Genomic DNA, 22,089 nt, shown 5'->3' on the forward strand with positions numbered 1-22,089 from the left:
GCGACAAAGTTCCCGAGAAACTTCTGATGACTGACCACAGCTCTGTCCTTTGAATCTTGTCTGCCTTCCTGCAGCAATATTTGTACAATGAGACCCTGGCACTCTTCTACGCTATCTTTGGCTGCGCTGGTCAGCGGTGCCGTCGTCGCCGCCGCCAGCCGATCGGGCACCATTGCACACCAGCAACCGGACTTTGGCCTGTCCGTCTCAAATCCAAACTACTTCCGCGAAGCCAAGCACAATGCCAGCTACGGCAAGTCGAGCTTAGAACACCGTTCCGCCAATCTAGGGGTCTCCTCGGCAAGCAGCCTCAATGGTCTTCTCTTTGAACCCAGGGATACCGTCGAAGCAGGCGAGGGAGCTCTCTTGTGCAAGGACCGTGCATGTCCAGACGGAAGGTGAGTGACTGCCATTCCACACAAAGAATTGTCTCATCTGGAGAATAAGGATCTGACCTACATCTCGTAGCTGCTGCTCCAAGGACGGAATCTGTGGTTATGGACCTGATATTTGCGGTGCGGGTTGTACAAGCAACTGCGATGCAAAGGCGATGTGTGGTGTCTATTCAGAAGGTGGTAGCATCTCGTGCGGCATGAACATTTGCTGCAGCTCTGGTACGTCTCAACTACTTTACATGGCGGCAAACCCCTAGAGTATCTATCTCGCTGACCAATGACTTCAATAAAGGGGGCTGGTGTGGCACTGAGGAGACTCACTGTATCGGACCCAACAAATTCTCTCTATGCCAGGAAGGCTTCGGAGCCTGTGAGATCATTCGGCCCAAGACCTGCGGTGAAGACTCGGGCACGTCCAACGGCAGGACCATCGCGTACTACCAGGCTTCCAACGTACGCAACCGAGCCTGTAACCGTGTCTCGCCCGCCAACATCAAGTCGGATGGGTACTCACACCTGTACTTCGCCTTTGCCTCCATCGATCCGGCAACCTTCGCCGTGGTTCCCAGTGACGATCAGGACATCCCGCTTATGAAGGAGTTCACCGCTCTCAAGTCGTCTACGCTGCAGACTTGGATTGCTGTCGGCGGTTACGATTTCAGCAACATCGGCTCGACGCATACCACTTGGAGCGACCTCTGCGCGAGCCCTGCCGCAAGGGGCGCCTTTATCCAGTCCGCTGGCCAGTACATGGACACCTACGGGTTCCAGGGGATCGATTTGGACTGGGAGTATCCCGGTGACGAGACCCGTGGCGGCAAGCGCGCCGATATTGAGAATTTCGTCTCCTTGGTAAAGGAGATGCGTGAGGTCTTCGGCACCAAGTATGGTATCAGCTTGACCCTTGCCCCCGACTACTGGTACCTGCGTTGGTTCGATGCCAAGGCTATGGAACCATATGTGGACTGGTTCGGCTTCATGTCGTACGACCTTCATGGGTCGTGGGACTCTGATGTCAAGACCCTGACCACGATTGTGCGCGGCCAGGCTGATATCCGCGAGATTAAGAACGATACGCTACCCCTATGGTATGCTGGTTTGGATCCAGGCAAGATCAACTTTGGCGTCGCCTGGTACGGTCGTGGGTATACGCTTTCTGGTAAGATGATTGTCCAAACGGCTTTGTTGTGATCCGCTGCTGACTGGGCCAGACGTTACCTGCACTACCCTCGGGTGCCCCTTTCAAGGTCCCAGCAATCCCGGCAAGTGCACCAACGGAGCCGGCGTGCTCTCACTCTTCGAGATTGAGCAGATGCAGAAGGAAAAGGGCATCGAGGGTCGTCTCCTCGAAGGCGCCATGATGAAAGAACTCGTCTGGGACGACCAGTGGATTGGCTATGACGACGCTGAGACGGTGGCAATGAAGAAGAAAGTCGCCAACGATCTCTGTTTTGGCGGCACAATGGCCTGGAGCATCGACTTCATCTCCAGCAACCCAGACGATGACGAGCCGGCCAAGTCGACTGATGGTACATGTGGACCCAAGCATGGCGGCGCAGTCTGCGAGGGAAGCGGCTTTGGCGACTGCTGCTCTGTTGCTGGCTGGTGCGGCTCCACCGAAAGTCACTGCGGCTCAGGCTGCCTCAGCGGCAAATGCACGGAAAACCTGCAGACCACCGACGGGACGTGTGGAGTCGGCTCCCACAACGCCTTCTGCGGCGACTGGCCTGCCGGATCGTGCTGTTCCTCGTCCGGCTACTGCGGCAGCACAGATGCCCACTGCGGTGATGGATGCCAGTCTGGGGGCTGCGACTACTTCGACGCTGAAGAGGAGGAGCAGGAAGACGTGTGCGATTACAGCCTTACGTTTGACAGTCTGGACGCGCTGGCCGACAAGGCGAGCGACTACTCCGTCTACTGTACTGAGATGTATACCCTCGCGGTGTTGTCGGCGAACCAGAAGAAAACGCTGCAAGAGTTCCAGGATGCCGATGAGAACTACGACAACCTCTTTGGGTACTACGTCAAGTATGTCAAGCACCTGGTGCCGGGATCCATCACGCAGTTCATGCAAAACGGGGGCTACAAGTACTTTGAGTGCACTTATGCGATCCAGGGGGGCAAGAAAGATACCAAGGCCGTCGACTGCCCGCAACCTAACAAAGCAACCAGCACAGTCAACAACATCGAAGTGACGTGGAGCTTCCGCGACGAGAAGAGCTTCTATTCAGATCTGGAGGAAAACTACGGTATTGATCCCGAATGGGTCAAGTTTGGCGACACGACGGTCAGTCTGGCCTGCAACCAGCCGGCACCGGTATGCCATGGCACCATATGTCAGCCAGGAGGATGCACCGGCAAGATTCAGCGCTGGCTGGGATATCCCATGGAAGCCGACGACATTTCCGTACATAACCCCAAGGACGCCTTTACTGCCGCGGGCGACCCGATGGGCAAGCTACCCGCCATGATTGAGGCGACCTTGTTCGACATGGTGCTCGGCCAGTGGGGCGGTTCTGGCCTCGACGCCGTCCAGATCTTCTCGCTGCCCGTCAGCTTTGCCGAGCAGGCCGTTCACGCTATGGAGCGCGTCAAAGAGATCGGCGAGACTGAGAAGGAAGAGGAGATGAAGAGCCTTATCATCACCATAATCTCGGCCTTGCTCGCTATCGTCCCCTTTATAGGGGAGGCGGGCGCCGCTGCCGCCGGGCTGACGCAGCTCAGCCGTATCGCCATGATCGCGGGCGCGACGGCCAATGCTGCCTTTGACATCTACACCATCGTGGACGACCCTGAGAGTGCCCCGATGGCCGTATTGGGTCTGCTGATGGGTGTTGGGGGCGTCTCGGCTGTGGGTAGGAACGCGAAGGGTTTTGAGACGATAGGCGCGAAGAGGCGGGACTTGGATGTGACAGCTTTGAAGACGATGGGTGAAAAGGTCGAGGAGACTGCGGTCACGATCCAGAAGATCGTCCGCAGCTGTAAGCCCTAAACAGGGAAAATGGACAAACAGGCCGTACAGTACTTAGTAATGTTAATAGTGGAACGCAATGCTCAATTGGGTAGGAAAGGAAAGGAAAAGAAAAGAAAACGAAAGAAAAAGGCAAAGAAGCATTCTATCAGAATGACCCATCATCATTTACTCGTGTCATTCTCATTGCAAGTTTATATTTACGGTAGTTATTCCCAGGCACTTGGTTCTTCCACGGTTGTCTTGCAGGACCTAAACCTGTTGGCAATCCCAATATTCTCATTTCTCACACACGTGCTGAAGCAGTGAACGCCTTTACTGTAGATAATTCACTACCACTAAATTACCTTACTGCGACTTGTTGGTCGTGATTTCTGAACCAGCTGAAGCTTTGTCCACTCGTACCGCTTCACTTGAGGACGTAGCATGGGCCGGAGCGTGGCCCAGGAGAGCCTGGGAGTATCGTTGTCTTTCAAGCTCGTGCACCAAGCCCCAATCCCCGATTTCCTCCTCAAAGAACTGATCCAGGTCGAGTCCGCTTTCTTCAGCCTCGTCGGAAATACGGAGGTGAAGACCAGGTATATACTTCATGATGAGCAGCAGCGCGCACGATACGGTGAACGAATATGCAGAGATGGCAGTGATCTCGGCAAACTGTCGTCCCACTTGGATACCTTCGCCATCAATCGCACCAGGTGCGAGAGTTACGCCGTCGAGCGAAGAAACCACGGTGTGTTAGTGAAAGAGCCAAGCCATGAAGCCGTGCGTTACTTACTGGATGAAGTGGCAAAGATGCCAGTAAGGAAAGCGCCGACCATGCCTCCGATGCCGTGCAGCTTGAAAACATCCATACCTTCGTCGATTCGCAGCCAGTCGTTGATATTATCCATCAGAGCGCAGACCACCGCGGTTAGGAAGCCGATGACGGCGGCGAGCCAGACACTTACGTAGCCGGCAGCCGGTGTAATGCCTACAAGCCCGGCGATTGCTCCTTCGCAAGCGCCGACGACGCTGAAGCGACGCTTGTGCCGGATGTAGTCCACGAAGACCTGGTCTCGTCAGTAAACCTTTTGAAGCTCAGAGATTTTGGTCGCTACGCTTACCCATCCAATCGCACCGGTAGATGCTGCAGTGTTGGTGTTGAAAGCGGCAAGCATGGCACGAATCGATGCGTTGAGGGCGGAGCCGCCGTTGAATCCGAACCAGCCAAACCAGATAAGAACAGTGCCGAGGAAAACGAGCGTCGTGTTATGCGGTTTGCCGTGGCTCTTGTCCTGGGGGTTCTTCTTGCGCTTGCCGAGCACAAGAGCGTAAGCAAGTGCGGACCAACCTGATGCGATATGGACAGGACCGCCACCTGCAAAGTCGAGCGATGGGAGCTAGGACCGCGTTAGTGGCGGAATCATCACAGAGGTCTCCAGAGTTCCCTACGTTGTACAGCCACCCATTGGCATTCCAAGTCCAACAGGCCACCGGGCAGTACACGACAGTCGCCCAGAAAAAGCCGAACACGAGCGATGGAATAATTCGGCCGCGTTCGAATGCGCCTCCGACTACGATCTGCACCGTGCAAGCACAGAAGAGCAGCTGATACAGGCAGAAGACGATCTCCGGGATTGTAGCGTTACCAGGAGACGGTGCAGACATGACATTCTTCAGACCAAAGTTGGCCAGATCACCGATGAACGGTCCGGCCGTGCGGCTGTAAGCCAAGCTATAGCCCCAGAACATCCATTGGAAAGTCACAACTGCGGACACCATGAACGACTGGAAGAGCAACGCCAAAGCAGATTTGCGACGAGCCAGGCCGCCATAAAGAAGCCCGATTCCGGGGATGATCAGCCACACGATATAGCCACAGAAGATCAGGTAGGTGTAATTCCATTCGTATCCGACATATTGGGCGTTAACATCGACCTCGAGTGGGTTGCCGCCATCGGGCATGGACTCATCATAGCTCGGCTGAGTTCAGAGGTCAGTCACCCAAGCGGTTCAAGGTTCAACGAACAGTACTTACTGCCTCGCTCATGATAGCTGCGTATCCTTTGCGCTGAGCTTCTAGTTGTCGCTCATTGATGAATCAAATATGCAGAGAAACCCTCGGGCCTAAAGCCGCGATATTGGCGCCGGCTAACAGGTCGTATATGAACGCGACCTCTGCACCTCGGTCGAGACCCCGACATCGTCACAATCCCCTGACATCAATGACCCGAGAGATTGGAACCATTGATTGCAAATGCCATTTATTCATCGCTTATCAGTGTTCACTACGGTGCTCGTTTGGACTAAGCCAGTCAAAATCTGGGGAGAGCATGCTAGATAGCTCGAATACCGCTTCTTGGAGTAAATTGAGGGTCATTTATTGGCCAAGTATATATTCCTGGGGCTTCAGGGCTAACCTAAGATAGAAAAAGTATCCGCAAACCTTGCTCAGCTCGGCTCGTCTTATCTCTTGGCGGCGCGGCATGAAGATCCACCAGCTGCCATGCCATCGGAGTCTTTGACTGCGGAAGACAGAAGAGCATTATGATCAGTGCCGTCACGAAAGCACTGTTCGGAGGCTGACAAATGATATAGCACGACACGGAAAGCCGGACAGACGAAAGTTCCCAGTCGCATTAATTTGGCATCCATTGGTGTAATGGCAGTAGCTCATCTCCATCCATACCGTGCACATGTGCGACAGAGACTCGGTGTCGACAAGATTAGACTGGAGGACATCTCATGCCGGCGTCATGCTGACCCAGCAGCCATGAAGTAGGGAAACATTAATCCCCACCTTGAGTACTGCTGGCCTATCGTCTTGTCTTTCGATAGTCTTGAAATATTGCAGCAAACGAAAGGTGGCCATGGCCATCTGTGTCAATGCGAAATTCTGACCAATGCCTATTGGGCTGATGAGCTTTACGTTGACGGGACAGGGGGATGAGTCACTCACAGATGCGTGGGCCTCCATTGAAGGGAAGGTACTCGTGTCTGGATCAGTTAACATCAACGAGGCGACAACCAGTCCGACAGGAGACCTACCCGGGCTTTAACGTCTCCCAGCGTTCGGGGCGGAACTCTTCTGCGTCCTCTCCATATATGTCCTTCCGCCGATGCACAGTCCAGATTTGGTAGTAAACAAGGGTATCTTTCGGCACGAACACGGGAGATTTTCCATCGCGGCCGCCACCAATTGGCAGGACTGTATCCCGCACAGCTGCTCTTGAGTTACTAGGGACTGGGGGATGGAGTCTGAGAGCTTCTTTGACCGCCCAATTGAGGTATTTGAGATGCTTGAGCTGTTCCCACGCTGGGTTGTCATCTTCAAGCTCACTGATCTCCTCGCGTATCTTGGACACGACATCTGGCCGACGGGACAGCTCGTAGAACAGATATGTCAGAACGCTAGTAGTCGTATCGCGACCCGCGAAAAAGATACTGATAAGATGATCTCGCACTACATCGTCGGGCTCGCCGGACTTTAACAATTCATCCAGAAACACATACTCACGGTACTGCTCCTTGGACGTCATGGTACCTGTTCGCCTTCGTTTTGCAACAAAGTCGTCGACGTAACCACTCACGAAGCGGGCGAGATCGCCAAGCTCTGGATCAGGGAATATCTCTGTGACCCATCCCAAGCGGCGCCGCATTGCGACCTTCAGCATACCGGTATCGAACGAGGCGCCAAGCCTCACATCGCTCGCCGGAGCTTCGCCAAGAACATCTGTAGGCTGGCCAAACATGAAATCAGAGATAGTATCAATCGTAAGCATTGCGAATAGAGACTGGAGGTCGAAGCGACTTCCGTCCTTGGGCATTCGCTTGATCAGCTTAGTGATATGCCTGTCGAAGCACTGCAAATCTGATATCTGATTCCTGACAAAGGCGGGGCGAAGCATTGCGCGTGAGTGTTGCCATTCGGGGCCATTGATTGTGAATATGGAATGGGACCCAAGCATGATTTTGAAGACTCGGCTGCGCTGTTTGGGGATGATCCAGTCCTCGAACTTTGTGCTCAGTATTGCTTTGATATTTTCAGGCTCAACAGTGAGGATCGCCATGGACGTCTCCGGAAATTGTTGGTGTTGGAATGTCCGGCCATAGGTCTCCAATTGTGCCGCCCTTAGCTGCAAGAACCTATGTTCTTTCAACGCTTTTGCTGACTCGAGCAGGAAAGGTATCCCCAATGGATTGTTCGGATATCTCGGTACTGGCTCGCACCCATATTGCGCCATCTTGCTGTAGTATACATGGTTATAACGCAGGTAGACCTGTGTGTAAGTTACAGCTAACACCAATACGATACCGACTTCCTTGTGTTGGATCAGCAGAGGGTCCAAACGGAAATAGAGCGCATCCAGCACTAAAGCCAGTGCGATCACAGAGGTGGAGACTGAAGCCACGATATACTGGTTGGTGGCGTGGCGGCCGAGCGAGCCTCGGTCTAGTACCTTTCTTGCCATGATCTCAATGACAGGGAGCCACCTTCTGATGCCGAGGATGGCCAATAGTAAGTCCTTATGTGCTAAGTGTATTTGTACTCGACTTTTTATATATGTGTCATCGGCGGCTCGTATATGGAGAACATGATATGATCGAGGTACAACGTTGGAAAGTTGAAAGCGATCTGAACTCAGTTTATGTGCCGATCGAGTTACCCCACCTGTCAGCGCACCCATTCCCAGTGCTAGTAGTTGCACATGCTCGCATGGTCATTAATAACATGACGGTAGTGATTCGGTGGATCTAGTTGGTGGTATCGGATTAAGACATCGTCTAAGATTTGAAAACTTACACCTATCATAAAGGTAATGCTCTTTATCCCATTTTGAAATTTGTCAAATATTAATGGCTGTCGTGGCCAGGCACGTTTTAAAAAAAGTACCCTCTCTGATGATGTCAGCAAAACATGTGTACTTTACCCCACTCACCTTTCCTATAAGTGCCCGGTTTTCGATGCCTTGAAACTGTTCCTAGGATCTAACCTAGGAACTCGTTTGCTGGTGTTGTATATGAAGTTGAAGTTATGAATGGAAATAATGACGGGCGTCTTACGGACTGCCGGGCTAGGCTAATGCGCCTACGGCCTTATACTCGACAGCGGAGTAGCTTTCTTAGTCATGTCCGCCCTTTTAGGTCTCTCGTAAGCAGATTTTACAGGGATAATAAGAGCTCGTCTCTACGACCATGTAGTTGGTTTCCTGTTGAAATTAGTGTACTGAGCTCGAAGAATGTACGAGGCCTGAGCAGGCGTTTACTAGTCTCAGCAGCCCTGGATGAGCAAGATTATATGGCCTGGAAGCACCCGAGCGGAAAAGCGGCTAAGTAGATGGGCATCTATTATGCTAAGTGAGATTCTAGCTGATCATGATGAGCCCAGCTACCATCATCACGAATTGACTAATTACATCTCGTCACTTGCTCCGGGAAGCTGATTAGGTCGCTTGTTACCTGGCCCGTTGTCGAATGAGGATAAAAAGCTATAGTCTGCTGTTAATGTATCGATATTACTCCGTGTACAGATGCATAGTATTTGAAAGGATCTGAATCTCTTTCCTCGCCTGTATCGTGGACCTCGAGGGCTTTTGGAGACTTCCCAACCGCACATTTTGTCACGGCGACTTCCACCAGGGCAATCAAAGGCAAATTTTAGCTTCATCAACATAACAACACACTAGGTTAGGTATCTAATCCTTGTATATACTTTTACAAAAGTTTCAAAACTTGGATGAATTTGAGTTCTGTACTAATATATCTAGCCACAAGGAATCTGAAGTATATATCTGAAATGATATAGAAGGATAATAAAATTTATCGTTATTTGGGATATTTACGGGTTATGTTATATAACCTAGTACTGGGCTATAATATACAGGCTAAGTATATATCTACAAAATAGTATACTACTCTCGGGAACAAATGACAGCCTTTCCACCACGAGCGTCTGGAACCCAGTCGATGATGCCAGCCCTCTCCGCCGTATGCCAGAAGCGATGACCCAACCAACTACCCTCGCCATGCTGCTCAGCATACCGCTTGACGGTATCTTCCACAAGCACACGGGCATCATCAGTCCTTTCGACGACCAGCAGAGCGCGTAGGAGCTCATACTGAGCATCCAGGTTGACTAGGAAGCCAGTGGAGCTGAGCTTGCGGTAGATGTTGAACGCAGTCTCTGGGTCGCCTGCCGAGGCGTACCCCTTAATGACGCGGTCGTAAAAGATACGGTCCATGTCATCGAAGTCAAGCAGGCGACGCCGCTCAATGAGCTTGTTGACCGCGGCGATGTCAGGCGGGCTGCGTGAGAAAAAGTGCTCCACTAGCGTCGTGTAGATATGCGGAGAGAGCTCGAGGCCTTGTTCATACAGATGGTCCAAGACGGCCTTCACGGATTCTTGAGCTCGGTCGCCGGACCGGAGGAGCAGATGTATCATCTTTCCATAAGTCTGGTGATTAGCATCGAGACCAGCTTGTTTCATGTTTTCGAAGACGGCTGCCACAATTTCGACCTGCCTCTGAGGGTCCCACGCATCGAGCCGGGTAAGTGTACCCTCGAGTATGACGGTGAAGGTGGCGGCATCAGCCGAAACACCCGAGGCCTCCATGCTCTTGAAGATGGCTTGTACCTCCTTCTCACGGCCGTCCAGGATCAGAGGTCGCAACAGCAAGTTGAAGGTGAAGATGTTTGGCGTGATATTCTGCCTCTTTGCCCATGCCAGCAGGGTCTGTACCGCACCATGATTGTTAAGACGGATCAAGCCTGACATGGCAGCGTTGACAGGTTCGATGGTAGGTTTGACTGCATGGCCCTGCTTCGTCTGTTCAAAACGATTCCAAAGCACCGCCATCTCCTCAAGGGCAGTGATAGACGCTGCCGGATCATTACACTCCATCAGACCAGCGATTCGTGTGGTCCATATGGGTACGTCGAGCTTTGCCCCAGAGTTGACCAGGCGGTCCCAGACAGTTTTCAAGCCGTTGACATTCTGTGCCTTCTTGCAACCGTCCAGCATGACGTTCCAAGTCTTGAGCGTTGGCTTCAAGCCGACCTTGGACAGAGTGTTCCATACCTCGATGGCCTTGTCGGGTTTGTTTAGAGCCATGTAGGTGTTGATGAACGAGTCGAAGAGGTGTGGGTTCTGCTGCAGTCCTGGTTTGGCTGTTTTGCTCTCAGATGGACCCACAAACTCGTGCCATAGGCGGTCCACCTCTCTGGCGTTGCGGGTGCCGTAAGCTTGGCTCAGCTTCTTCTCAAAGTACGCGGTGCCGTGCGAGCCTCTCGCCGTCCTCAAATGGGAAGATCTTGGCGATTCGCTCGGCGTTTCCTTGGCTGGAGTAGAGTCCTGCAGATGCTCCTCGATGGTTGGCCACTGTCCCATGATGTAGCTCTCAGCGGAAGGATAGGTGGCTTTGATGGCCTTTCGAAGCGCCGCCTCGCTGACGCCAGTGAAGCTCATAAGGTTGGCGACCTTTGTGATGAATCGAGAGGCACCTCGACGAGAGCTCGAGTTGCTTCTCGTACCATCTATGAGGAGCGCGAGAGTTGCCACGGCAAGAACAGCCAACTTATCTCCCAGCTGATTAGGGGCGTACTGGGGGAATAGACTACTGAGGGCTAGGGAGAAGTTGTTTGACCTCTCGTATTTGCTGATGGCGAACTTGTCAAGCCTGGGAAACCAAAACCCGTCGAGGATCTTGTTCTCATCCTGGGTTGATAGAGCGACTTGAGACCTGGGTAGTGAAAGAACCTTCCAGGATTCTACGAGATCTAGAATGACTCTATTCTTTGTGGCCAGATGGTCCTCGAACGCCTCTATCGAGGTATAGTCATCGGCAGAGGTATTCATCTCGCACAGATAGCGGACCAACTCTCCAGTGAGCGACAACCATTTCTTGGGGTTTAGATCACCAATATCCACGTAGACGCGGAAGATCTCGGCTGCCGATGGTAGATCAGGGTTGAGGACATCTCTCTTCTTGTCATTGAAAACTTCGTGCATGAGACTCGAGACAACGGTGTGGAAGACCTTGGGTATATTGACACCTTTCTGCGTGATGGTGGGATAGAGGACTGTGCGTAGAAACTTGAACGATTCGGCCGTGGGCGCTTTGGCATCCAGCATGTCTTGCAGCTTGCCAATGTCCTGAACGAGTTTTATGCCGAGGGAATTCGTGTGCGTGGCATCTGCAGCAAGGGCATCGGCCGGGCGGTCGACTATTTGTCGAAAGAGAACGGCCATATCGGCATCAGCAGTCGCATTGCCATCTCGCCGTAGTGATTTCAAGGGCTGGCGTGACCTCGGCCGCCTGTCTTCCTGGATCACACGTCGTATACTGGGCCTCGATGAATGCCCTCCGCTCTGCATGTCGGTCCCTTGCGCGCTCTGTGTTGGTACCGGATCCTCGGCCTGGCGGTCACCTGCAAATGTCGAGGCAGCGGCGCCGGGCAAGTATGAGCGCTGAGAGCGCCATTGCGACGTCTGCAGGGCAGCTTTCGTCGCAAGTCTATGGCGACATACGAGACAAACAGTTCTCGGCGCACTCATAACATCTGACGGTTCGTGATGGGCGAGGTGTCGGTGTTTGGATATGCTGTCGCGATTGTCCCTCTACCTTTCCCTTTACGGAGTACTTGACTATGTTCTCATACCGAATAGAAAAAAAGTTGACGTCGCGCCCGAAGCTCATGGCATCTGCAAGATTTAGCGTCGGGGTTTATTAGCGGGCTTCCCAGATGGTGGAGATCGATGAGCCCCCCCCCCGTACCGAGTACGGAGCAAGGCTTCCAAGGCCTGTATCTCTTATCAGTCACTGATCAGCCCACTGATGAGCCCATTGATACACCACCGAGAGCTTGAGCTTCAGCCCACGCTACACATGTGTGAAACGACGTCACTGTACGGATCACCCCCCCCTGTACTTACAGTGGTGCTCAAACTCACGATACGGATTACACAGTACTTGACTACTAGACCAAGGTTAGGGTAGGAGTTGACGTGCTTGACATAAGTTCAACTGAGGATCCGCTGTCTGGGGCTTGTGATTTATCTCCCTGCAACCGACAGATTTCACCTGACAATTGACAGGCCCCAAGTCTTGTCTTGTCTTGTCTTGTCTTTGTTTCGTTTTGGCACACAGTGACTCTCTCTCCCCTGCGGCTTGACTACGACCATGACCACCCTCGTTCCTCGTACTCCGTACACGGAAGATGAGTTGAAGCAATTATATCCCTCCGAGCTCAAGCTCCAGTTCGTCCAGATCCTGTTGCGGCATGGAGAGCGTTCGCCAGTTTCTGCGCGGTTCGCCAATGCCGGTCTGCCTGCCTTCTGGCCCTACTGCAGTGCAGTCCGCCAGATGCGCAGCGCCGTCCTCGATGGCTCCTACACCTCACCGCAATTCACCACATTAGAGTGGAAGCGTCGACTGGAGGCCTTCGGTCCGAACGACGAGCCCGTGGTCGCCTCGGGCCCTCGAGGAGAGCTGGACGCTATCTGCGACATGGGCATGCTCACAGACAAGGGGAGAGAAACCACGTTCAACCTGGGCGTTCGCCTGCGCAAGCTGTACGTCGACCAATTGGCCTTTCTGCCTTCCACCATCAACGACGCCGACAACTTATACCTCCGTGCCACCCCGATACCCAGAGCTTTGGAGTCTCTGCAGGAGACCTTCCTCGGCTTGTATCCCGCAGGAACGCGCGCACCCAACTTCCCACCGCCAACCATTCTCACGAGGTCCATCTCCGATGAGACCCTCTTCCCCAACGATAATACCTGCCGACGCTTTGCCGCCTTGTCGAGGGCCTTCGCGCAGAGAGCTGCCGATCGATGGAACGATACCGACGACATGAAATACCTCACGAAAACGCTGGGCAAGTGGATGCCCGACGAACACCCACGCGTTGCCGTAGATGGCAAGCCCAGGTTGAGCGGCATTATGGACACAGTCAACAGCACCCTGGCACATGGACCCGAGACGCGCTTACCGAAAGAGTTCTATGACAGGAAGGCCCGGGACATCATCGAGAAGATCGGCGTCGAAGAATGGTTTGCCGGATACAAGGAAAGTCAGGAGTACCGCACGCTGGGCATCGGTGGGCTCATGGGCGATGTCGTCTCGAGGATGGTTGGCTCGGCTGAGCGCAGCACTGCAGATGGCGAGTACGAGGTGGCCCATAATCTAGGCCAAGGCGCGCTGAAGGCAGGTAGCGGTGCCGCCCCTATTCGATTCGGCCTCAGCGGTTGCCACGACACAACTTTGGCTGCTGTACTGGCAAGTATGGGCGCTTTCGAGACGGATAAGTGGCCACCGTACACCAGTCACATCGCCATCGAAATGTTCCGCAGAGCCGACCTGGCCCAGCCTCCGACCACGAAGCCCACCACGCCGCCAGTGGGGGGACCATCTGCGCAGAAGCCGCCTGGCTGGTTCAGCAGATTCTTTGGGGGCTCAACCTCATCATCAGTCAAGGCTGGTCTCCCGCCCCCAGGCATCGGCAGGAAGAAGATAGAGGAGCTGAGCGCCGACGATAAAACCAAGATGGACGGCTACTACGTGCGCCTTCGGTACAACGACGATATCATGAAGGTGCCCGGCTGCAAGCCAGCAGGTAAGCATCTAGACGGCGACGAAAGCTTTTGCACGTTGGAGGCATTCAAGGCTATTGTCGACAAGTTCACACCGCAAGACTGGAGGGGCCAGTGTAGAGCCAACCTTGGTGCGCCAGGACTACCTGCGAAACCCGAACCGGCTGGTTACTAGTTGAAGTCGCGTAATATTGTTGCCTGGTTGCATTAATGGTTTTGTAGACCTTGTATGACATGGTATATCGACACTCCCTATATAGACAGAGAGGATATAGCAGATATCTGTTCATGGAATATAGTTCTCCATAGCATAAATCTAGATCATTTTGTAGGACATCGTCTCGTTGTCTTCTGTCGATGTGAGAATAGGTCTACTGTCTTGCTCGACGAGTATTTGAATGCCATGTGCTTGGTGTTGATATTTCGCCAAGAACCCTCAACCTGTCTACTCAAGTCTCATGTACACCTTGTCGGGCCAGCCCAGCACTAAACCTATTCAGCTTCCAGCAATGTGCCGCGTGAGAGATTTGATACTGGTCCAAAGCACATGACGATGAAGTCTCGGGCGAGAAGGTGCTCTATGGACTGGCTGCTGCTGCTACCCCCGGTGAGCCGACGTTTAGCTGTTCGGGCAGAACACAGCTGCTGATAGCTTCCAGGTCGTTCTGCGAGAGGATGTAGCTTATATTCCCTTGTCTGCACTTTCGGTTGTGCTCGGTGTTTTAGTTATGATATTCGTTGCGTGGGTCTTTGCAAATCTCCTTCCTCGGCACCTGTAAATCTTGTCCGGTATATACCAACTGTCAGAATAGCACGAGGGCCATTAGTCTGTAAAGTTGCATTTCTCCGAAAATCACACTGTCGCCAGGCCAATGGTTTCAGAGGGCGCAGGCTCAATGAGGGATTGAGGAACTACAACTATTTCTACTCTCTAGTATGCGATACATAGTCCGATCGGCCTTGAAGCTTACTAAATAGAAGTACCAATGCCGATGATGAATGTACTATCAGCATTATGCAGACAGTGGCATTCGTGTCAAAGGAAATGTGTCCAAGTATAGATCACGTCTTTGAAGTTTTTACATCAATCCGAAGTGTCACGACGCACGTTACACTTCCACAGCATTCATCGTCTGCTAAAAATGACCAGTCCGAATTGACAGTAACACCGACCCAGACGGCTGGGTACGAGATCGTCGTACGAATCAAATAAAACCCCGTCAACTTGCAGTTGAACGCGTTGGTCTAGCGGCAGAAAGAGCAATAGGCTGGCGGCACGAAAGATCAAGCGCCTACGCTTGCTGTCGTCGACCTCGCCTGGAGCCCGGGCTCGTGCTGGCGGTTCCGGTAGACTGGAAAAGAAAAAAAAAAAAAAAAAAAAAAGAGTGGTAAATGCCGATAACCGGGGTTAGTGGAGAGCAAGAGGGAAAGAAAAGCAAAGAAAGGAAAATGATCAGAACGATGCTGCTCTGCTGCTGCGCCTGTACCGGCTCGCTGATCTCTTGATTCCAGAGCTTCCGGAAACTGGGCCATCGAATTGCTCTTTCGGGCGACTATGCAAACTGTGGTGGAAGTCGTGATGGCTGCCATGACCAAAACAGAAAGTTGAATTCGCTGCCCGCATGCGCGTGGATAAAAAAAGAAGCACGAGCAAGCACCGCAACCAACGAAAGAGATGCGACGGTGCATTACGCATTGCCGGGTACCTTACTGTAGTAGCGTTTTCCCACGCCATGGCGCAAGGGTCTTGTGGAGTCAAAGCGCCCAACTGGGTACTCGTGCTTAGTACCATGTAAAAGGGGTTGACGGGCAGGGGCAGGGGGTTCATTTCGTGCGGAGAAACACTGTGCCAGGAGCCCTTTTGAGTTTGGTTTTGGTATGGAAGATGCACATGGGCTTGCAGAAGTCAGAGTCGCCGGGTCATCGAGAGATGGTGTGAGACAGATGAGGGAAGAGGGGCCAACAACCTTCTAACCTGCAGCAAAGAGATGAAGAGAGGCATCCCGTGGCCGAGGCAATGATGTTTGGTAGCAACAAGGTAGAGCAATATTACTAGTTGCATATTTGAGCAACGATAAAATCGTGTCGACAGCTGTGTTAGCACCACATATAGTCCGTATGTATGTCTGGCTGCATCTGTGATACCTATATCCCCCGAGTAGGTGTTCAGATCCCGTGCTCAATTCAAAACAGAATTCGTGCTGCGAACACTGCAGAACGTCCCACCAGCACGGTCAGGTTTCAAGGGCATCGGAGGCCAAGCAAGGCACTGACAGCTGCATAACATGTCAGGGAAACAAAAGGGAGGAAGAAGCACTGAACAATTAAGATCTGATGAACTGCAGGGGGGCTACTATTTCCCTGGTGTGTGTACTACGTAAGGGCGTCGCAGCTACCATCGGGCCATGAACCTACCTACATCCTAGATCCAATGCAGGAAAACAAACCCCGCGAAAGGGGTCGCCATAATCGACTGCGCCTTTCTGGCAGGTTTGAGAATAATTGCACTGCCGACGATACTCTTGGAAGTGTCAAGTGTTGCAAGCTTGAATTTAACATGACTCGGAGGTGCCGTGAGCTCTTGAACAGTATTCAGCACTCCGTACGAAGATGCATCGCCTACGTATGCAGAAACTTGTTTCACGAGCTCTAAGGTTAGCGCTCTCAATATAGGCGACAACGGGTTACCCCCCCCCCCCCCCCCCCCCCCCTGCAGAGGCCACCTGCGCTGGTGTAACAGAACCCCAAGGCGCTATGGTTACATCTGATGAATTGATTGGGGGAAACGCCAGTTCAGAGCCGCGAGTTGTCTAGACCTCGTAACGGAGGCGATTGACAAAGAAAGTGGCGATCCGTCCAAGTATGTACTGTATGTATGCTTAGACTCAAGGGACTTGGACAAGAGACTTGATCGTGACCGAGAATAGGTAACAAGCAAGCAATGTTAGATAAATTGAATGGTTGTTATGCAGTTGCGTTGCTTCTAGATGCCACCCCAAGATACATGTGTAATTTGGTCCCTGACGGGGATTTACTGTATTGAATGAGACACAGGTAGAAGCGAGGGAAGCTAGCTGTTTGTTACCAGCAGATGCACAGTGACGGTTTACACGAATCCCATAAGTTCGCACGCGATGAGTTGGGCCCCAGGCGCCCCTATTTGTTCTTGCTGGCGCTAACGCTAGTGGACCAGGTGAACGGGGTCGGCCGTCGGACAAAAGATCTGGACTTGGTATTTGTGACTTGCATGCATACGGTCGTCGAGGATTACCGGAGATCCAGCGCTGGTGGGAGTGATTGAGAGTCCTAGGTATGGTCATGTTGGATGGTGGATGGGTTGAGTCCGACATGCTAGTTGAAGTTCACCAAGTACAACCTATTCATCTCATCATCTATGGTCCAAAGGGCACGAACAATGCTGTGAAGAAGGCTTTAATACTTTATTTCAGACCACCTATCACCTCACTGGTCTTGAACTGAAGCCAAATTGAATGGTTCCAATCAAGCAACGATTGATCAACTGGATGGGGAAGCGTGAATCTTGCTGTCCACCGTTCGAAATCGAAAGTCGCGTGATATATGCAACTGACGGCTGCAGGTACCCAATCCGCATTAACTGTGAGATGAGATACTCGTGAAGGTCCCCTGCCGCTATCAAATATTGTCATCCCTGGCTGAATTCATCAAACTTAGCGCAGCCAATTCGGGCAGTCTAAGCCCAAACCCCAGTCCTTTTAGCGATTTGACCCTTTCCGAATGGGTAATAGAAGGGCCCCTCCAGGGCCCTGCACCATGGGCTTTGCATGGCTTTGCATGGCTTTGCATGGCTTTGCAATGGCTCCTGCACTGGGTAACTATGGGCAGTTGTAGTTAGTTAGGTTAGTGGTCTTTCGCTTTCCACGAGGTCTCCCCTCCTGAGAGCAGACGCAGACCCGAGACGCCAACGCCAGAGCAGACAATTCAGAGTGGCTCCTCATTTGATTAACCACCCCCATCTCCATCAATCCAATCTTTCCCTTTTTTTCTTCTCCTTCACTCCGTCTCTCACCCTCTCTCTGTCTCTTGACCTGCTTTTCAACCCCCCTATGGTCATCCGATCCTTTTTCTCGTAGACCTAGCATCCGCTTTTTGGATCTTCTCCATTCTCATTTTACCTACGCTCGTTCACTATATTTTCGTAATATTCTTGCCTCTTGAAAGCTTTGTCCCTCAAGCAATCTAGTCCGCCAATCTGACCAGTCTCCCCCCGGACCACAAAGCTACAAGAAGCTCCCAAGAAGTTATTATCGAATTAGTACTCGGCTTTCTGTGTGCAGCTGCTAGACACAAGGGAAGTCTTGTTTGTCTTGTCTATCTTCTCGACCTTCGTTTCAGGGCAATTTCCCCCTAGGCGCTCGCTTTCTTTGGAGGAGTTCATAGTCGCCCCATCTTTGTTCGACCTGGCCCCGATTCGACGACTACATACGAATACTGTGTTGGATCAAAGAATTTCAAATTCAATTGCTGTACTCAATATTTTGCCCAGTCAGAATTTTATTCTGTCAAGTTCTGGCTAGTTGCTGCTTACACGTTCCGATACGATAAGCACATCATACTCTTGCTTGGCTTCCTCAGCAAGCGGATCTGTTTATTAAGCTATCCCGGAAAAATCAAGCTTCACGACGTCTCTAATATCAGCTATTCACGACACAACGTACACCGACCTGTTGCACATAGTCCATATCCGTACTTGTTACTGGTTACCTATTTCAGTATTTCTTTCGCGACTTTCGAGATACCCGCTGTCTTCGAGTTTGTTCGTCATTTTGGACAAATTCAAGCTACAATTTCGCTTTTATTTTTATTTTTATAAGCCAACAGCTCTTATAATATCCCCAGGCACAGGCTTTGCTTCGCTTTGCTTGCTGCCTCTGACGGTCCGCACATTCCAGTTCGGCCCTCAATCTGTTCATTTGCCTTCCCCGTGCCTGATCTCGGGCACGTTTAATCCTTCAAAACGGCGGTTCTATCACACGCTCAGAGGGACAGCCTTGTCCCTCCTCATCTACTCGGGATGCAGGACCTGTCCATCTCTGGTGTTCCCACCGGGCCATCCCAGGGGTCTGCCAACCGGTTCGGCCATGCCTCGAAGCCCTCCCAGAGCGAAACCGGCTTCTCTCATGGCGCTTTTGCTTCCAACATGTCGAGCTTTGGTGACAGACGTCGTGGCAACATCCCTACCATCAACACTCAGCAGATGAACAGCCAACAGATGAACCACCACCAGCATCAGCAGCAGCATGCTGCTCCTCCCACCGCTCAGGATTTGACCACTCCTGGCTCCGGCTTCGACATGAACTTTACGCCTCTGCTTCCTTCTCAATTGCTCCTCGGTAGCCCGTTCCAGCCTGGTACTCCTGCCTTCGCCAACAACCAGTTCCAGAACATGAATGGTTTTCAACACGGCCAGCAGCAGCAGCAGCAGCAGCAGCAGAATGGCATGGGCAGCCCTGTTCAGCAGCACATGTCTCCTCAACAGTACCAAGCCATTGTCTCCCCTTCCACTTACGGTGCTCCTCAGTTCTTCGCTCCTCAGTCACCTACCGGGGCTTTCACCAACATTGGTGGCCAGATGCATATGCAGCCCACCTCGCCTGTTCAGATGAGCCCGACAGCCATGGTTACTGGTACTAGCCGGACTGTCTACCTGGGCAACATTCCCCCGGACACGTCAGCCGAGGAGATCCTTGGCCACGTGCGCAGCGGCCAGATTGAGTCTGTCCGCCTTCTTCCCGACAAGAACTGCGCTTTCATTTCGTTCCTCGATGCCAACGCCGCCACCCACTTCCACTCTGATGCCATCTTGAAAAAGCTCTGCATCAAGGGTCAGGACATCAAGATTGGCTGGGGTAAACCTTCCCAGGTCCCGACCTCGGTTGCCCTTGCTGTCCAGCAGTCTGGCGCCTCCCGAAATGTCTACCTGGGTAACCTGCCCGAGGAGATTTCGGACGAGGAGCTGCGTGAGGACCTCGGCAAGTTTGGTGCCATTGATACGATCAAGATTGTTCGCGAGAAGAACATCGCCTTCATCCACTTCTTGTCTGTGGCCAATGCCATGAAGGCTGTTCAGCAGCTGCCTCAGGAGCCCAAGTGGCAGTCCCCTCGCCGGGTCTACTATGGCAAGGACCGATGCGCTTACGTCTCCAAGACCCAGCAGCAGAACGCCGCTCAGTACCTCGGCATTAACCCTGGATATGCTCACATGCTTACTGGCGCTGACCGCGAGGTCATTTCCAGCGCTTTGGCCCAGCAATCCGTTGCAGCGGCAGCTGTCGCTACCACGGCGGGCGGCATCAATAACCTTGGAAACCGTACCATCTACCTAGGCAACATCCACCCCGAAACCACCATCGAGGAGATCTGCAACGTTGTACGAGGTGGTCTACTCCACCACATTCGATACATTCCTGACAAGCACATATGCTTCGTGACTTTCATCGACCCGACCGCCGCTGCTTCGTTTTATGCGCTGAGCAACATTCAAGGATTGATGATTCACAACCGCCGTCTCAAGATCGGCTGGGGCAAGCACTCTGGTCCTCTCCCTCCGGCCATCGCTCTGGCTGTCAGCGGTGGTGCCTCCCGCAATGTGTACATTGGCAACCTGGATGATACGTGGACCGAGGAGCGCTTGAGACAGGATTTCTCCGAGTTTGGTGAAATTGAACTGGTCAACACCCTTCGTGAGAAGAGCTGTGCTTTTGTCAACTTCACCAATATCGCCAACGCTATCAAGGCCATCGAGGCCATCCGAAGCAAAGACGAGTACAAGAAATTCAAGGTCAACTTTGGCAAGGACCGCTGCGGCAACCAGCCGAGACAGCTTCAGCAGAGCCACGCTCAGTCGCCACGCGATGGTGCTTCGCCTCCCCCGCAGGGCAGTGCCAATGGCGTCTCCCCAACCGGTGCCACTTCTCCTCAGTCTTCCGGCAGCCCTACGAACATGCTCGGTCACGGCAACAACCCACTGACGCTGTATCTGAGCCAAGTCTCTCAGCAGGCCCAGCACCAGCAGCACCATCAGCACAACATGCTTGCTTCTCAGCAAGCTGCGCTCTTCGGTACTGCTTCATCGTCTCCAAATGAGCTTAGCCTCGAGGTTCCCCAACAAGGCCATCTCGGCCATGGCCAGTCTGCCAGCATCTCTAATGGCTACCCTGGCTCGAACGGGTCCCAAGCACCGACCACCATTGGTGGCTTGTTGGCACCTGGGCGCGGCTCTCACAATCGTGCTGTCAGTTTGCCTGCGTTCAACGCTTTCGAGGAAGGCGGCAACAGCCCTGTCAGTGCTATCGGCACTCAAGCGGGGGAGCGCCGAGGTCACCAGTACCAGGCAAGCTACGGTGGAATGGGCTCCGGTTTCGGGCTTGCCATCCAAGGCGGACTGAACGGCTGGGTCGAGGAGGAGGTTGCTAACTAAGGTACTACGAGGAAGTGAAATTAGGGAAAGACTAATATGTTGTAATCACGTGTCGAATTTTAGTTGCAGGGTTCTTTCGGTTTCGTCGGTACGGTCCGGTGTTTTTATATGATCTTTTGTAAAAAAACCTTTGAATCGTCTTTCCCTGGTTAACTGCCTCGCAGTTGTAGGAGGTGGCATGATGGTGACATGAGGCGAACTATTGCCTCTGATGTCAGGAGATACGAGAGACGGGGAGGCTGATAAGAGTCTTGTATGGAACGGAACCATGCATGTGCGACGGTGCTTCTATCACGCAGTTTTACGGATATATAATACATCATCTGAACTTTACATGATGCTTTTTTGTGTGCGTGCAGGGGAATGTCGTGGCCAGGTTTTCCTCGCAGCTGGGCACCTCTGCTCAACCAGAAAAAGGTTTTAGGAAGGACAAGACAGTTTTAACCCCTTCTGGGACAGCACGCGTGACAAGTTTGAAGCTCGAGGTGCAGAAAGTTTCTTGCTTTGAACAACAGACAGCATGACGTTGTGGAAAGCGGGATTTTCATCTCAACATGTAGTGTCTCATTCTTCGTACTAATTAGGTATGGCACTATAAAAACAGTGGCACCACTGTTATTTCGAACAGTAGTTATCATGGTATATATCCGTTGCCATATTAGGATATGTGCAAGTCCATCTACGTTTGCT

General features: G+C 52.5%; 6 protein-coding genes across 6 annotated transcripts; 3 read left to right on the forward strand and 3 right to left on the reverse strand.

Annotated features, from left to right (window-relative positions):
• Positions 1 to 466: 466 nt before the first annotated feature.
• On the forward strand, positions 467 to 1,884 carry BKA67DRAFT_500788 (glycoside hydrolase superfamily; the record flags this gene model as incomplete). The annotated part of the gene is made up of 3 exons (XM_046097083.1): positions 467 to 614; positions 688 to 1,554; positions 1,607 to 1,884. Coding segments are annotated over 3 exons (1,293 nt in total), but the record flags the coding sequence as incomplete, so codon positions are not given.
• A 1,784-nt stretch (positions 1,885 to 3,668) lies between these two features.
• BKA67DRAFT_289139 (methylammonium permease 3) lies at positions 3,669 to 5,741 on the reverse strand. The gene is made up of 5 exons (XM_046096000.1): positions 5,384 to 5,741; positions 4,798 to 5,328; positions 4,470 to 4,745; positions 4,142 to 4,415; positions 3,669 to 4,091 (listed from the first exon to the last, which is right to left on the reverse strand). Exons 1-5 carry the CDS (start codon positions 5,393 to 5,395, stop codon positions 3,715 to 3,717), a joined length of 1,470 nt encoding a protein of 489 aa, XP_045959045.1. The 5' UTR covers positions 5,396 to 5,741; the 3' UTR covers positions 3,669 to 3,714.
• A 347-nt stretch (positions 5,742 to 6,088) lies between these two features.
• BKA67DRAFT_592755 (cytochrome P450) lies at positions 6,089 to 7,589 on the reverse strand (the record flags this gene model as incomplete). Its single annotated transcript, XM_046104865.1, has 3 exons — positions 6,089 to 6,252; positions 6,305 to 6,342; positions 6,394 to 7,589. The coding sequence occupies 3 exons, from the start codon at positions 7,587 to 7,589 to the stop codon at positions 6,089 to 6,091; spliced, it is 1,398 nt and encodes a 465-aa protein (XP_045959046.1).
• Positions 7,590 to 9,143: 1,554 nt separating this feature from the next.
• Positions 9,144 to 12,088, reverse strand: BKA67DRAFT_566198 (uncharacterized protein). The gene has a single exon (XM_046102862.1). It carries the CDS (start codon positions 11,898 to 11,900, stop codon positions 9,258 to 9,260), a length of 2,643 nt encoding a protein of 880 aa, XP_045959047.1. The 5' UTR covers positions 11,901 to 12,088; the 3' UTR covers positions 9,144 to 9,257.
• Positions 12,089 to 12,385: 297 nt separating this feature from the next.
• On the forward strand, positions 12,386 to 14,274 carry BKA67DRAFT_566199 (histidine phosphatase superfamily). Its single transcript, XM_046102863.1, has one exon. The coding sequence runs from the start codon at positions 12,526 to 12,528 to the stop codon at positions 14,113 to 14,115; it is 1,590 nt and encodes a 529-aa protein (XP_045959048.1). The 5' UTR covers positions 12,386 to 12,525; the 3' UTR covers positions 14,116 to 14,274.
• A 4,253-nt stretch (positions 14,275 to 18,527) lies between these two features.
• On the forward strand, positions 18,528 to 21,422 carry BKA67DRAFT_289204 (uncharacterized protein). Its single transcript, XM_046096001.1, has one exon. It carries the CDS (start codon positions 18,994 to 18,996, stop codon positions 21,397 to 21,399), a length of 2,406 nt encoding a protein of 801 aa, XP_045959049.1. The 5' UTR covers positions 18,528 to 18,993; the 3' UTR covers positions 21,400 to 21,422.
• The last annotated feature ends 667 nt before the right edge of the window (positions 21,423 to 22,089 follow it).

The sequence above is a fragment of the Truncatella angustata genome (assembly GCF_020726525.1).
Source record: "Truncatella angustata strain MPI-SDFR-AT-0073 chromosome Unknown BKA67scaffold_4, whole genome shotgun sequence".
In the NCBI taxonomy this organism is placed as follows: Eukaryota; Fungi; Ascomycota; class Sordariomycetes; order Amphisphaeriales; family Sporocadaceae; genus Truncatella; species Truncatella angustata.